The sequence below is a fragment of the Clupea harengus genome, chromosome 3 (genome assembly GCF_900700415.2).
Source record: "Clupea harengus chromosome 3, Ch_v2.0.2, whole genome shotgun sequence".
In the NCBI taxonomy this organism is placed as follows: Eukaryota; Metazoa; Chordata; class Actinopteri; order Clupeiformes; family Clupeidae; genus Clupea; species Clupea harengus.
This window is the reverse complement of record NC_045154.1, coordinates 10,927,421-10,941,783: the sequence shown is the minus strand read 5'-3', so window position 1 is coordinate 10,941,783 and position 14,363 is coordinate 10,927,421. Positions and strand designations below refer to the sequence as shown.

The following is a 14,363-nucleotide window of genomic DNA, read 5'->3' as shown; positions in this document are numbered from 1 at the left end:
CTCCTTAGGGAGCAACATGCTACTGCATCTCTAAATAGCATTAGTAATCCTGTATTACATATTACAAATACATGTACAGAGTTGCCAAAGATTTTTATTAGTTAAATATTATGATTAAAATTTTAATTTGGTTCATATGTCTACTCTGAGAACATTTCTTCAAGTCCACAAGATGGCGAAAGACCACGTTTTTTTCTTGCAGAAACTCCCAGTACAAGAAATGTGATAAATGGGAGAAATAAATCACAAAAGCGATATGCTTGATACACTTATATACTTATATTGCTGCATCGTAAAATGTAAAAAAGTATAATAATATCAGATCATGGCCCAAATATCGTGATAGTATCAAATCATCACCTCTAGTTGATATGGCTTAAAGAACACTGTAGATATCATATAGTTAACTAATCGCCATCAGGTATGTCATGACCAATTCAGTAATATCGCAAATCAGATTTATATTTGAAATTGATTGATGTAGTTCTAGTGTCAAATAAAGAAAATAAAACACTCAAGAGTGTTAACTGAAAAAACACTGGCAGCCCAAAAGTGTGGGCCTTTTGTTTCACAACTGTATCTAATGATGTCAGTGACAGCTGGTAAATGGAACACTGATGTCACAGTGATAGGCTCTAGAATGTTAAAGTAGAACACATAGAGACAGGTTGTAGAGAGATCAGTTGTATGAGCAAGGAGTTGAGAGGACACACATAAACTTTAAAGGAGCAGATTTTCATATATCTTGTAGGAACTGTAGAGTTCCCTTTCAGGTAAGTTCTTTTTTTTATAAAAAAAAAAAAAAGAATAACTTTTGGTCTCAACTTACCTTATGGTAAGTTTCTTTTTAAATTCATATTATTATATAACATGTCTCTGTCTGCAATTGAAAGACAAACATCATGGTGATATATTTGTTGAAAAGAAGTCTAACTTTTGTCACTATAAGGAATATAAAGGCAGGCAAGACTATTTTTGTATGGAATGTTGTTAATTCCTTATAATTGGATCAAAAAAGTTGTACCTAGGACACCTAGGAATGGATTAATCAGGCTTAAATTAATGTGTAAGATTTCACATTCGATATGTATTTCTGTCTTGTTATAGGAAGACCTGAAAGCTGACACTGTGGGGTTTCCCCCCTCACACTGTAAACCCCAGACTAGATATATCGATCAGGAGATCAGGAGATGATGGAGGAAACCTCTAGGAGTGGTGCTAACAACGCATCTAGGCAGGCATCAAAGCCTAAGAAGGTATGAGGAGCAATATAATGCCATTCAATAAGTCTTCAGTATATTATTAATGCAAGTTAAAAAAATATATGTTTATGTGCACAGATATCAATACTAATGATTAGAAAATAATACTGTATAATGGGATGCTGTATGGTTGCAAAAATGGTTTATTCAAAGAAGAAAACATCTGTCAAATATGCTGCTGTTTACTTGTGATAACTGTGATAAAGAGGTGCACTATTTTATAGTTGATTCGTTTACCTTTTGAAGGCTTTAAAGCCCAAGATGAGGAGGGTAAGGAGAGAGGACCAGACTGAGGAACATCGAGAGCTCAGCACAACGGATCGCCATGCTCCCATAAGTGAGGAAGTCCGGACACGATGGCAAAAGCAGAGTGAGATACGGCGCCAAGGCCAGGAACGTTTACACGCATACATCAGTGAAGGTCTGAGAAAGATGGAGGAACAAGAGGTCGAGGACAAGAGGGCTAGTCAGGCGATGGTGCTTGCTGAGCAGAACGAGATGGATATGAGCTTAGAAGAGAGGAAAAGACAAGGGAGGAAGGAGCTAAAGGAGTTTGTGAGAGAGGTCAACAAGCTGCTAGGTGGAGTCTCCGACCAAGAGGAGTCTGAGCCCGGAGATGTTTCTGTGTCAGATACATACACCACAGAGAGCGTATGGGAAATAGAGCTGAGAGCCAAAAAAGCAAGAAGTGGACAAGAGATGGACAGACTTAAGCAGGACAAAAGACAGCGTGATGTGGAGAGGGAGAGAGAGCTGGAGAGGAAAAGAGAGTTGAAGAGACTTCAGCGGGCGAAGCGAGAGCAGCAGGTAGTGGAAGAGAGAGGAGGACAGCAGCAGATGAACATCAAGGCCAAGCAGAAGGCAGAGAGACAGAGAGAGATGGCAACACAGCAGGAGCAGGAGTTGTCCCATGACATCGAAAAATTAATGCAAATCATCCAGGAGGTGTCAGAAACGGACAAAGGACTGCATGAGATGGTAAAGGACACTTTACAATTTAACTTATATACACACTGTACTTTGGACGCTTAAAATAAGACAACAAATAACTGTCAGTACCTGAACCTGTTTTTGCAGAATATGTGAAGTTGTTTTTTGAAATTGTATTTATATTCATTTGGATGTGTTTTTATGTGTGTGCTTCATCTGTCTTTCTGCTGATGTTAGCACTCAGATCTCCCCACCTGGGGATCAATACAGTGTTATCATATCTTACAATATCATACAAACAGGCTCGCAAGGAGTTGGAGACGCTACGAAAATCTAAAATTCACTACCAAAACAAGAAAAGGAGAGCCCTGGAGAGACAACAAACAGAAAAGTTGCAAATACAGCAGAGGCAAGAACGAGAGAGAAGGAGGGAGGACGAGAGAGAGGCCGCTTTCACAAGAGATATTGAAACATTGGTAGGATCCGAGTGGGCAGGGCCGTGGGGCACTAGCCAATCTTGTGGATATGCACTTGACAGAAAGAGGGTAAGTGTCTCTAAAACATGCATGTGTCTTCAACCACAGGTTCTCACAAGAAAGACATTGTTGTAGATAAGGTCATCGAAAATATATCAGCCTGTATGTTTTAAATCTGTATTTTCTGGGTTTCGTCATCTTGTAATTAGCTCATAGACCAGGCCCAGTCATTGTAAACTTGGACACATACACAAACCAACTCAATTTCAATCTAGTATGGTCATACCTGTATGAAAAGCATGGTCATATATCAAATGGTTTACACCATACACCAAATGGTTTAGTCTGTTTCATCCAGTTATAAGCATGGTCATTAAACTGCTGAAAATAATATTGCAGGTGGAGATTGAGAGGTTCAGAGGGATTGAGAAAGCTAAGGAGCAACAGCTAATGTTGGAAAGACTGAAACAGAATGAGGAAAGAATACTAGAGTTGGAGAGACAAAAGGAGAGAGATCGAATTGAGCTAAGGTCAAGACCTGAAGTTATCGATAAACAAGAAATGGAGATGAACTGGTTGAAAAACCTGGAGAGAGAAAAGATGGGGCTACAAAAGACAGAGAGACTGAAACAAATGGAGAGAGAGAATGAGAGAAAGAGACAGATGGAGCAACTGAAGGCATCAGAGAGACATGCAGAGTTGGAAAGAGACAAAGGGATACAGAAAGAGATGGAACGACTACAAAAACAGAAGCAGAGAGAGATGGAGCAGCTACAGGAGCAAGAGAGAGAGAAACAAAGGCAGAAAGAGATAGACAGAATGATTGACTTGGAAAAAGAAAAAGCACGACAGCAAGACATTGAGAAATTGGAACAGATTATGAGACAGGAAGAACTGAAGAAGCAATGGGAAGAGAAACAGAAGACACTGGAAAAACAAATGGGAGAAAAACAGAGAGAGATGGAAAGAAAGCTTCAACAAAAACAAAAAGAACTGGAGCAATGTTTGAATGGAAGGCAGCAAAAAAATGAGGAGCAGAGGCAAGAGACAGAGAGGGAGATGGAGCGTCTGAAAGAGATGGAGAGAGAGATCAAGAAGAAGGGACAAATGGAACTGAGGGAGAAAGAGGAGAGACGGAGGGAGATGGAGCTGAAGCAGCTGGAGGAGATGAACAATAACACAAAAGAGATAGAAAAACAGAAAGAAAAGTTGGAAAGAAAAGCCAAGAAAGAGGAGATGTTGAAAGAGCTGGAGACAGCAGAATGTCAAAGGCAGATACAAATGGAAGAAAAAAAACAAAGAGAGAGAGAAAGACTTCTAGACGTCCAAAGAAGGGAGATGCAGGAGGAAAAACAAGAACTGGAGTTGCAGAAAATTAAAACCTCTGAGAGGGAAAAGAAACTCAAGGAAAGGGAGCAAAAGATGAAAGAGAAAAACCAAAGTGAGCTGCAACAAATGGAGGAGAAGTGGAGAGTATTGGCTCAGCAGAAGGAAGATGAATGGGACGAGAGGTGTAAAGAGATTGAAAAACAGAGAGAAAAGGCAGAAAGAGTGGCCAAGGCAGAGCACGACAGATTACAAAAACTGGAGAGAACAGAAAGTCAAAGACAGATTAAAATGAAAGAGGAAAAACAACGACAGACAGAAAGACTTCTAGAGGTTCAGAGGATGGAGATGGTGGAGAACAAACGAGAACTGGAGTTGCAGAAATGTCCTGAAGCTGACAAGGAAGAAAAACTCAAGGAAATGGAGCAACGGCTGAAAGAGAAAAGCCAAAGTGAGCTGCAACAAATGGAGGAGAAGTGGAGAGTATTGGCTCAGCAGAAGGAAGATGAATGGGACGAGAGGTGTAAAGAGATTGAAAAACAGAGAGAAAAGGCAGAAAGAGAGGCCAAGGAAGAGAGAGTGAGATTGCAAGAGTTAGAAAGACAGGAACAACAAAGGCAGATGATAAAGGAGCTACAGAAAGAGAGAGAGAGTTTCTTGAAGATACAGAGGAAGGAGAGCAAACAAAGGAAGATGGATGAGAAACAGCAACTGGAATTACAGAAAGCTGCCGTAGCAGAAAAAGAGGAGAAACTTAAAGAAATGGAGAGAAAGATGACAGAAAAAAATCAGACTGAGCTAAAACAAATGGAGGAAAACTGGACAAAAACAGCCCAACAGAAGGAAGAGCAATGGAAAGAAAGATGCAGAGCGATAGAAAAACAGAAAGAAGAAGCAGAAAAAGAAGCCAAAAAAGACAAAGAGATATTACAAGAGCAAAGGAGAACAGAACAGCAAATGCAGATTGAAATGGAAGAACTAAGAGAGGTAGAAAGAAGAGATAATGCAGAGAGACAAAGAGAGATGGAGAAGAGAAAGCTGGACAAAGAGAGAAAAGAAGAGGAGAGACTAAGGCAAAGCCAAATTAAGATAACACAAAGAGAATTTGAGTTACAGAAAGTTGTTGAGGCAGAGATGGAGGAGAAACTCAAGGAAATTGAAAGAAACATACAAGAGACAAACATCGCTAAGCTTAGACAAACAGAGGAAAAGTGGACAGCAGTAGCCCAGCAAAAGGAGAATGAGTGGAAAGAGAGATGCAGAGAGATTGAAAAACAAAAAGAGGAGGCAGAAACCGAGGCTAAAAAAGGGGAAGAGAGATTGCAAGAACTGCAGAGGGAGAAACTACAAAGGCAAATTGAAGTGGACAAACAAAAAGAGAGAGAAAGGTTTCTGGAGATCCAAAAAAGGGAGATAGAGGAGAGACAAAAAAAGTTGGAGATGGAGAAAATTAAAGAAGAGAAAAGAGTAAGGCATATTGAGGAGAGACAAAGAGAGATTGAGCTAAAACGAGAAATGGAGTTACAAAAAACAGCAGAGGCAGAGAAACTCAAGGAAACTGAAAGAATCATGAAAGAAAAAAATGAGTCTGAGCTGCGACAAATGGAGGAAAAGTGGAAGGCAATTGCTCAGCAAAAGGAGAATGAGTGGAAAGAGAGATGTGAACAAATAGAGAAACAAAGGAAAGAGGCAGAGAGTAGACGGCTGGTGGAAGAAGCCAAGAGAGAGGAACGGAGATTGCAAGAGGTAGAAAGAGAAAACCTTCAAAAGCATCTTCAAACTGAAGAGGAAAAACAAAAAGACAAAGATAGACTCCTGGAGACCCAAAAAATGGAGATGGAGGAGAGCGAACTAGAAATGGGACAGAAAGAGTTGGAGATGGAGAGAAAAGAAGAGAAAAGTCTGAGGCATATTGCGGAGAGACAAAGAGAGATTGAGCTAAAACGAGAAATGGAGTTACAAAAGACAGCAGAGGCAGAGAAACTCAAGGAAACTGAGAGAAGCATGAAAATAAAAAACGAGGCTGAGCTGCGACAAATAGACGAAAAATTTAAGGCAACTGGTCAGCAAAAGGAGAATGAGTGGAAAGAGAGATGTGAACAAATAGAGAAACAAAGGAAAGAGGCAGAGAGTAGACGAATGGTGGAAGAAGCCAAGAGAGAGGAAGAGAGATTCCAAGAGGTAGAAAGAGAAAAACTTCAAAAGCAGCTTCAAACTGATGAAAAAACTAGTGCACAGGGAATCAATTCTGGACAGCCTTTCAAATCGAAATGGCAAATACGTTTGGAGAAAGAGAAGGAGAAACAGAGAGAGGCCAGGAGAAATGCAGGTGAGAGGCAGAGAAAGGCACAAGAGGCATGGAAAGAAGAGCTTAAAAGGAGAGAGGAGAAGAGAAAGAATGATGAAGAGGGGAGATACTGGTTTGAACACCCAGAGGAATGGCGCAAGCTCCAGGAACAGCTGGCCATCAAGAAAGAGGACGAACGACGACTGCAACTGGAGAAGAAATGGGAAGAAGAGGCAAGGAGGATGGAAGAGAGAAAGAAAAGGGAGCAAGAAATTGAGGATGAAATGAGACGTGAGAGGGAGAGGCAGCGAGAGACTAAGCGACAGAAGGAAATAGAGAAACAGGAGATTGAAATGAAACTCCAACTAGAATTAGAAAAACAGCGGGAACTGGAAAGACAGAGGGAACTGGAAATGGAAAGAGAGAGAGAACAGGAAATGGAAAGAGAGAGAGAACTGGAAATTGAAAGAGAGAGAGAACAGGAAATGGAAAGAGAGAGAGAACAGGAAATTCAGAGACAGACAGAAAAAGAAGAAATGGCAAGAAAGAGACAAGACGAAGAAATGGAGGGACAGACAGAGATGGAACAACAGGAGGAGGAGGGAAGATTGAAAGAAACCAATGATGACAGGAGTGAAGATCTTCAAACCCAGGATGGGACGGTGGCCCAAGATAAGAGTAAAAGAAGAAGATTCCTTGGATGGGTCAATCAAAAGGTGAAAGAGAGAAATGAGACAAAAATTGAGAAGACTGTCAAGAGGGAAGAGGAGGAAGGTGATGTGTTAACCTTTCACAGTAAGTACCCAATAAATCTGTACATTTTCTTATCTTTCCTAAAATCCACATCTAAATATTGTGCCTTTATGTTCTTGTGTGATCTTGTTTTAATTTTACCGGTAACTTTAATGAGTTATCAAATCTTTTCTCTCTCTAGTTTTTGGGGGTTTCGAAAGACGGTCCGAGCGAGAACAGGAGAAGCGCAGGAGCCTACTGAACGCAGAGTTAACCAGACAAAAACTACAGGAATCCTGGCTTGAGTGGGAAAAAGAAAAGAAACAGAAAAAGATAAAAAGGAAAGCACAAGAGAAAGCGACAGAATGAAAAAGCCGACAGGAACCTGGATCTTCACAACTCTACTCAGATGTACACCACCAGCAATAAACTCCTGAAGAAACAGATGATTGGTTGGGATAGGAGCAAAAACTAGGATCTGGTTTAATCTTTTTGGTTTGTTATTTAATTTATTTTAAATTTACATATTCGCCACATAAAAAACAAACTAGCATTAGCATTCAAAAAATAGCATTCATTTTCATTAAATCCATTTAGTTATTATTCTATTTCCATTTTAACTATTTTGATATTTCACCAATAAACATTTTCAATATTTTGTATGTGTCTATTTTCATTTCTTCAAGTATTTCATTATATAAGTATTTGTAAAGCTAATTGCACATAATTAAGATCACCTAAGCCTCTCTCAAGATGAAGCCATGAGTCTAAAAGACAGTAGGCTGTCATTTTGTACTGAATATCAGGGGCGTAACTATAGGGGGTGCAGCAGGTGCGGCTTGGGGGCCCGTAGCCGGGGTTTTTTCGTGCCCAAGAAAAATATCTGCGGATGGGGAGGGGGCGTGGCGGCGGTGGTTATTGACATACCCTGACAATTTCACAGTTTAAAGTGTTGTAGGCTGAATATCTGCGCAGGGGGAGGGGGCGTGGCGGCGGCGACAGTTACAAACATGGGGTACGGGACTGTAAAATGTTTGGGAACCACTGCCTTACACCACTGACTAGGGCCCGTCATAATAGCCTGCACGTGGGCCCGTCGTAACTACGTTACGCCACTGCTGAATATAGAGACCAAAGTTCAGTGGCTCGGGTCAGTGGGGTAGTGAGTGGCTTGCCTCGTCACCACCACAGTGTATCACCTATCTGGATGATGCAGGTATGCCAGTATGTTCACCACATTTTGGCTGTTTGGAGGTCAGGTGGTCAACAAAAAGGGTATGAGTGTCAAAAGGTAAAGTGTCGAAAGTCTTAAGGGTAAGCACAAAACGGCAGCAGGGATACAAAAAATCTGTGGCTTGTAATTTATTAAATTATCAAACAGCTATCAAACAGCTATCAAACAGCACAAATATACTAGGCCTCACACTTCTGAGGATGCTAGCAAAGATCACAGCACAGCTCTCATCAAAGAAGCTCCACACTATGACGCTAACCCTTTTAACAGGTAGCTGAACTCACCCCTCACACAGCACAGGGGTGATATCACATGTGAATCATATCACAAAGTTAAATTGGTACCAATGGTATTAGTGATAATGTCAGGCCTTCACAACAATATCAACCAACAGTCACATATCATATTTTTCTTCATTGGAAACATTCTTGATTATTTAATTGATTTGGCGAGCGCAAAACCATGATTCTCGCGAACCTGCCCAAAGCATATAGTCATCCCGGTACGGGAGCGCACTTTCTTAGAAGACAGGAAAGATTAAATGGCGGCAAGAACTCGTTCAACTTTGTTCGTTGAACAAATATGGTATGGATGCTAAATCATTCTTTTACATATGCCGTATGCAAAGACAACTTAATACAGTGATTTGTCTGAACAAGAATAAAAGATTTCGAACAGCGGCTAAATTAAAGAACGTGAGTGAAATGTTTGGCGTGGTTTCAGCTAGATGTGTGTGTAACGGGCTATCAGTAGTGCCGCACGCCCATACACACATACACACACAGACACGCATGCACTCAATCAGGTCTGGTTAACTCCAGTCCACTAGGGAGCAGCGAGGGGTCATTGAAGGCACTCGGCAAGGCAGGGATAAGAGAAGGAATGTGGGAGCTTGTGTTTGAACTCCCTGCTTTTGTCCTTCACTTCTCAAGGTAATCCAACCTTTCCTTTTCAGTTGAACTGCTGCAAATAACTGTATATGTTCTAACAACAAGCAGACTGGTTATTGAAGTGTTACTTTGTTGAAGGGTGTTTGTGTGCGTGTGTTTAGTGATGTTTAGTGATGTTTGTAGAGTGTGATTTGCACATGGTTGTGGGCAACTGATGATGATAGGCTGTCTTTTATTGTAGCCTGTCTTTTATTGTAGCCTGTTTTTATGGATATTTAATAAAGGAACTCCATGCTTTTGACACCTGCTTTTGTCCTTCACTTCTCAAGTGTAAAGGACCTGTTTGTACTAGCCCAAGTTCCCCTAGGCTTGAGGCTAGTAACATGTGCGCCCATATGCACACGCCAGCCAAGATAAACCAGTTCAGATTGATATTTAGTGGTGTACAATAAGGACTGTAGAAGTCACCGTTGGCGGTTAAAAGTACAACAAAATATGCTACGTCCGCCATTAGGACGCGTTAAAAAGACGCACCTATGGGCATCACAATAAGCCATTGGTGGGGGAAATTTAGGAACTCTTGATTGAAAAAAGGCTAATTTGGGGTAGGACACTGATTACATCATACTTGTTCCTTACACCATAGGTGTCTTTGTTTTTTTTTTTTTACAGCCAAAGACTGTTGAGACCTTCTAAAACACCTTTTATACTGGCCAGACCCACACTTGCTTAAATTTGAATCCAATGAAAATGACACATGTAATACTCTTTTTTGCCTTTATACATTATCCACATAAATCCTGCTCGGCAGAGCCAGAATTTTGAATCAAGAGTGGATCATTGCGTTTATGATGGTGCTATTTCGAAGGTTAGGTATGGTGCATGGTGTTACACTTATGCAGTGGTTAGCCACTGCTACACTTGATCCTGGCCTAACATGAATGAATAATTATGGAGGTAAATTGAACACATTCTGAACATAACTGGCCAGTGACTGAATCTTGGCATTGATGTCCATGCAATAATTCAGTACAATTGTGTTACAGTATTATAGTATTGTTTTTTTTTACTCAAATGATCAGTCCATTTAGCAAATAATCCAAAGCACAACTGGAAGTCCTGCAGCTGGGGCCACGATTTAAAAGCATTGTTCGACCAGCGCAAGAACTGGTGTTTCTGATGAGCCTGCAAGCTTATGCAGCTGACCTGTGCCCTTACCCTCACCGGGGTTACCCCACCTTCAGTGACGACCAGCTAGAGGAGCTCATGTGACAGGATTTCGTCTGCGGTTTGCCGCCGGAGTGGTTGAGGGAGCAGATACACCTTAGCTTCCCGGGCTCTCTGGTTGTGGCCCTAGGCAAGGCCAAGCGGATGGAATGCTTAATCAGTTCCCCTGAGCCACATGAGACGAGCCACGCTGAGTGAGGGCAAGGAGGAGACAGAAGCGGTCCGCCAAGCAGCAGCAAAGTTCCCGCAGCATCCAAAGCGGGGCCCCAGCAAGCAGTGAGCCAGCCAGAGAAATGCTCTCCTTTACGCTCGCCGGGGTTACCCCATCTTCGAACGCCTGATTGAGAGAGTCCAGGCTGGTGGTCCCCGGAGCTGCTGTGTGGTTTACCTCAATGACCTCCTCGTGCACGCCGCTCTCTCCTCCTCCTTCCCAGCAGCACTTCCTTTGATTGCCATATTCAGTTGTTTTCTCTCTTTGCTTGTTTTTTTTGTGTTGTTTACTATTAAATGTTGCTATGTTGTTAGTTGTTTGTGTTTATTTTCTGTCTGACTATATTTTTCTTGATTTGTTTCTGCATGTTACATGCTCTAGCAATTGGACCTAATCTTGTTGCTTTTCTTGGGCCCGCCAAGAGACCTTGTGTGCCGGCTGCAGCTTCCATTCAATGCCATGTTCCCCACCGTGACTCTGTCCACCATTTTAACCATCTCTCTACAGGCGAGAGTGAAATAAAAATGGTCTAGTTATATCTGTGTTTGGTATGGTTATAAGTTGTATGTAATTAAGGCTAGTGATGATTATGGAACTTTCAGGGAGGCTGAGCAGTTTGGGAAGTAGGTTACTACTGCTCAGCCTGAGCTTGAGATGCAGTGGAGCAGACACGCCATGTGACGTCAGCACAGGTTCATCTGTATTCATGCTGCTTCATGTGCACTGTTTGGTCATGTTGGCAGGTTCCTGTCATCTGTGGCTTTATTATCTATGTTCTCTGAATTAATTTGCATTTTGGATATTGTAGTCTTTTTGTGTAAATATATACCCCTTAAAATGTTTGGGTGAAGCAGACAAGATTTAAGTGACAGCAGCAGTGTATAAGTTACAGTAGAAGTGAGTGAATAAGTCAGTGTTATTTTCAATAACCATAACAGTACAAATAATTGACATGAAAATCTCTCAATAAATATACTGTATTTATCCTAATATAAAGTGGGAAATTACTGAGCTTCAAAACTGATTTTGTGAAGTTTTAAAATAATCTTTGAATATAAATCAAATTGCAGAAAAGTGTGTCAAATTGTTATCCCTATGATCCCCACTTAAATGGCATGACACCCCTGGACTACTGTACAAATATCATATTAAAATCTCATATACAATTGAGTATAATGTAAACATTTATAGAAAGTATATACACTTACCGGTAGTCTGTGTGCACATAGAACGGAAAGGGTTTATTGACACGCAGTGCGATAGACAGTTAGTGTTAATAATCATTCATAACCTTTCAAGAATGAGGCCTTTACAAATGACCATTTTAAAGTGTAACAGTTCTTGACTATGGACTCATATTGTTTTACTGTAACAGGCATTTGTTTTGTTTGAAGTTACCTGCACTGAGGACAAAGCCTTTGCGGATGACTTTGGAATGTGTCCGATCCTGTTCTAGTGTGGGTCCATTCTCAAGTCAGGTCTTGCCTAATCCCATCCAGCTGTTAAACAGACCCGGCCCTCATCTGGCACTGGATAAGGTCCAGGCCCCTTCAAGAGGCTGGGGGAATATATATATGTGCAGCAGAGAATTTATCTGTGAAAAAATTATGGAAAATATGTGTGGAGTTTCTCATGGTGTATTTAAGGCCTGACTGGACCCTGTGACTCCTCATGCGAGGGTTGATACATGAATGAGGCGGAATGAAGGGCTAGATGGGGTCTCATATTAAGATTGCATTGAACCATCACAATATTTTATACTTGATCACAGTCCATGAACAAGTGATTAATCAAAGTCTCATTATCTTTTTTTTTTTCACAGAGTGGTAAGGAATTCAGATGAGTTGCCATTTCGTCTTCTTTTAATTTGTAACGGGATGTGGACTAGATTTCTTAGTTTTTGCTTTGAATGCTGAGTATGATGTTTGAGGTATGCGATCTGCATTCCAATTTGGAACAAAATTAAAGTAGATATTAATTAGTTAATAGTAGTATTAATTTAATGTCTAAGTAAATGTGCTGCATAAGTGTTGTTAAAAATCAGGTTTTTCCCTGCCATAATTCATTTCATAATTTTTCACAAGATGCGTCTTTCAATTTTTCACAAAAAACACATCTAATCGAACTGTCACACTATTACGTCTACAGTTGTAGTAAACACACATTCTTTGAAATGATATGGGATAGAAATGTATTTAAGCGAAAAAGGGGAGAGGAAGGTGAAACGAGTAGTTTTAGGGGCAATGTCTTTAAGAGTCCTCCTGTCACAGCTAATGTATAATATGTATAAATATGTAATAACACATATGCACTGCCTGTGCCCATGAGTCAATAGACAGACCAACAAATAAAAAAAGAAGATGAATTTTTGGGTTGACCTCAAAGTCTCAATGATCATCCCACAACAAAAACAATATTCCAAAGGGTAAAGGCAAACAGTCCCAGCAGAACTCCTGTAGGAAAAGGGAAAAGATTGACCTCACCTCCGTAAGAAAAGAAAAAAAAGCTGAGTCCACAGAACTCAGGTACTTATTTCCAAAAAAATCCAATGAGGCAATATAATCCACACAACTGTCTGGTTTATTCAGGAATGCTGGAGACTATCAGCGGGATCTGCTCTCTCTGTGTCCATCTGCCTCTATTCATCCCCCTCCCTTTGATCCTCAGTTCCCATCAACATCAGGTAGAAAGAACCACTGCTTCTGTGGTAAGTTGTATGGATCACTGTCAATTTAGGCATATAATCGCTTGGTCCACTCCCGGTTTCCTCCTTTATAGGCAACCATATTGCAGCATATTTTTTGCCACTTTGGCTGAGGGTGGGAGAGCGACATGACTGCATATCTTCTATACCTACAGACAGCAGAGGCAGTCATGTAAGGTATTATTTAGCTGCTGATGGAGTGATTGAGTGTTCAGTATTTTTCTCTTGGACTTAAGAGAGGCATGGGCTTTTAGGATGTTGACTTTGTTTGCCACAAGGGGGAAGTGTCTGCTAGTAAGACATACTTACAGCTGTGTCCACCTAAATACAAGCGTGGTCACACAATGGCCACTGGGTGGCGCTAGAGAAGTGTGGATATGTAGAGAAATGTGGATATCTCTAGACACGCCATGCCTCCTGATGACCCTCTCCGCTGGCTACTGTTTTCAACATGTACTGTCTTTTCTGATCACAGTCGTATTTCTGCATGGCCTTAACAACCAGACATGTCTCTTCCAGTCCTGTCTCTATGCAGCATCATTCCTTTGGTTTGCAGGGTGGAAACAAACTTGGTGTGGTGCTCATTCAAATTCAAGGTCATATCTTGAGGTAAAATAAGGAGGCATATTGTGTGTGTGCGTGTGTGTGTGTGTGTGTGTGTGTGTGTGTGTGTGTGCATGCATGCAATTTTGCAAAGAGGTTCTGTGGAAACCATCTGTCAATATTCTATTAGTGTCCCAAAGCTTCGCATGGGGCCATTCGGCAGTCGTCCCTTTCTCTTTCTCTCTCTCTCTTTTTCTCTCTCTCTTTCTCTCTCTTCGACTGTCTCTTCTCTTCATCTCCATCCCCTTTTTTGTTTTCATCCTTTTCTTTTTAGTGATGAGTCACAAGGCACACTTCAGACATGTGGGACTGACTGCTCCCCCCACTCCCCCATGGGCAATCACACATCGCTAAGCATGACCAGCAGACCATTGTCCATCTGGATCTGGTGGATGAGACGATGATGACTGTAATCAGGAACATGCGGGGCGGCAGAAAAACACTTTTCCCAGGAGGAGGGCGCCATGCCGCCGGGCGGAGG

The 14,363-nt window shown here is 41.2% G+C and overlaps 1 protein-coding gene across 1 annotated transcript; it reads left to right on the top strand.

The window, feature by feature from the left end:
- Positions 1-3,814: 3,814 nt before the first annotated feature.
- Positions 3,815-6,742, top strand: LOC116219145 (trichohyalin-like; the record flags this gene model as incomplete). The annotated part of the gene is made up of 1 exon (XM_031562135.2): positions 3,815-6,742. A coding segment is annotated over exon 1 (2,907 nt), but the record flags the coding sequence as incomplete, so codon positions are not given.
- Positions 6,743-14,363: the final 7,621 nt, after the last annotated feature.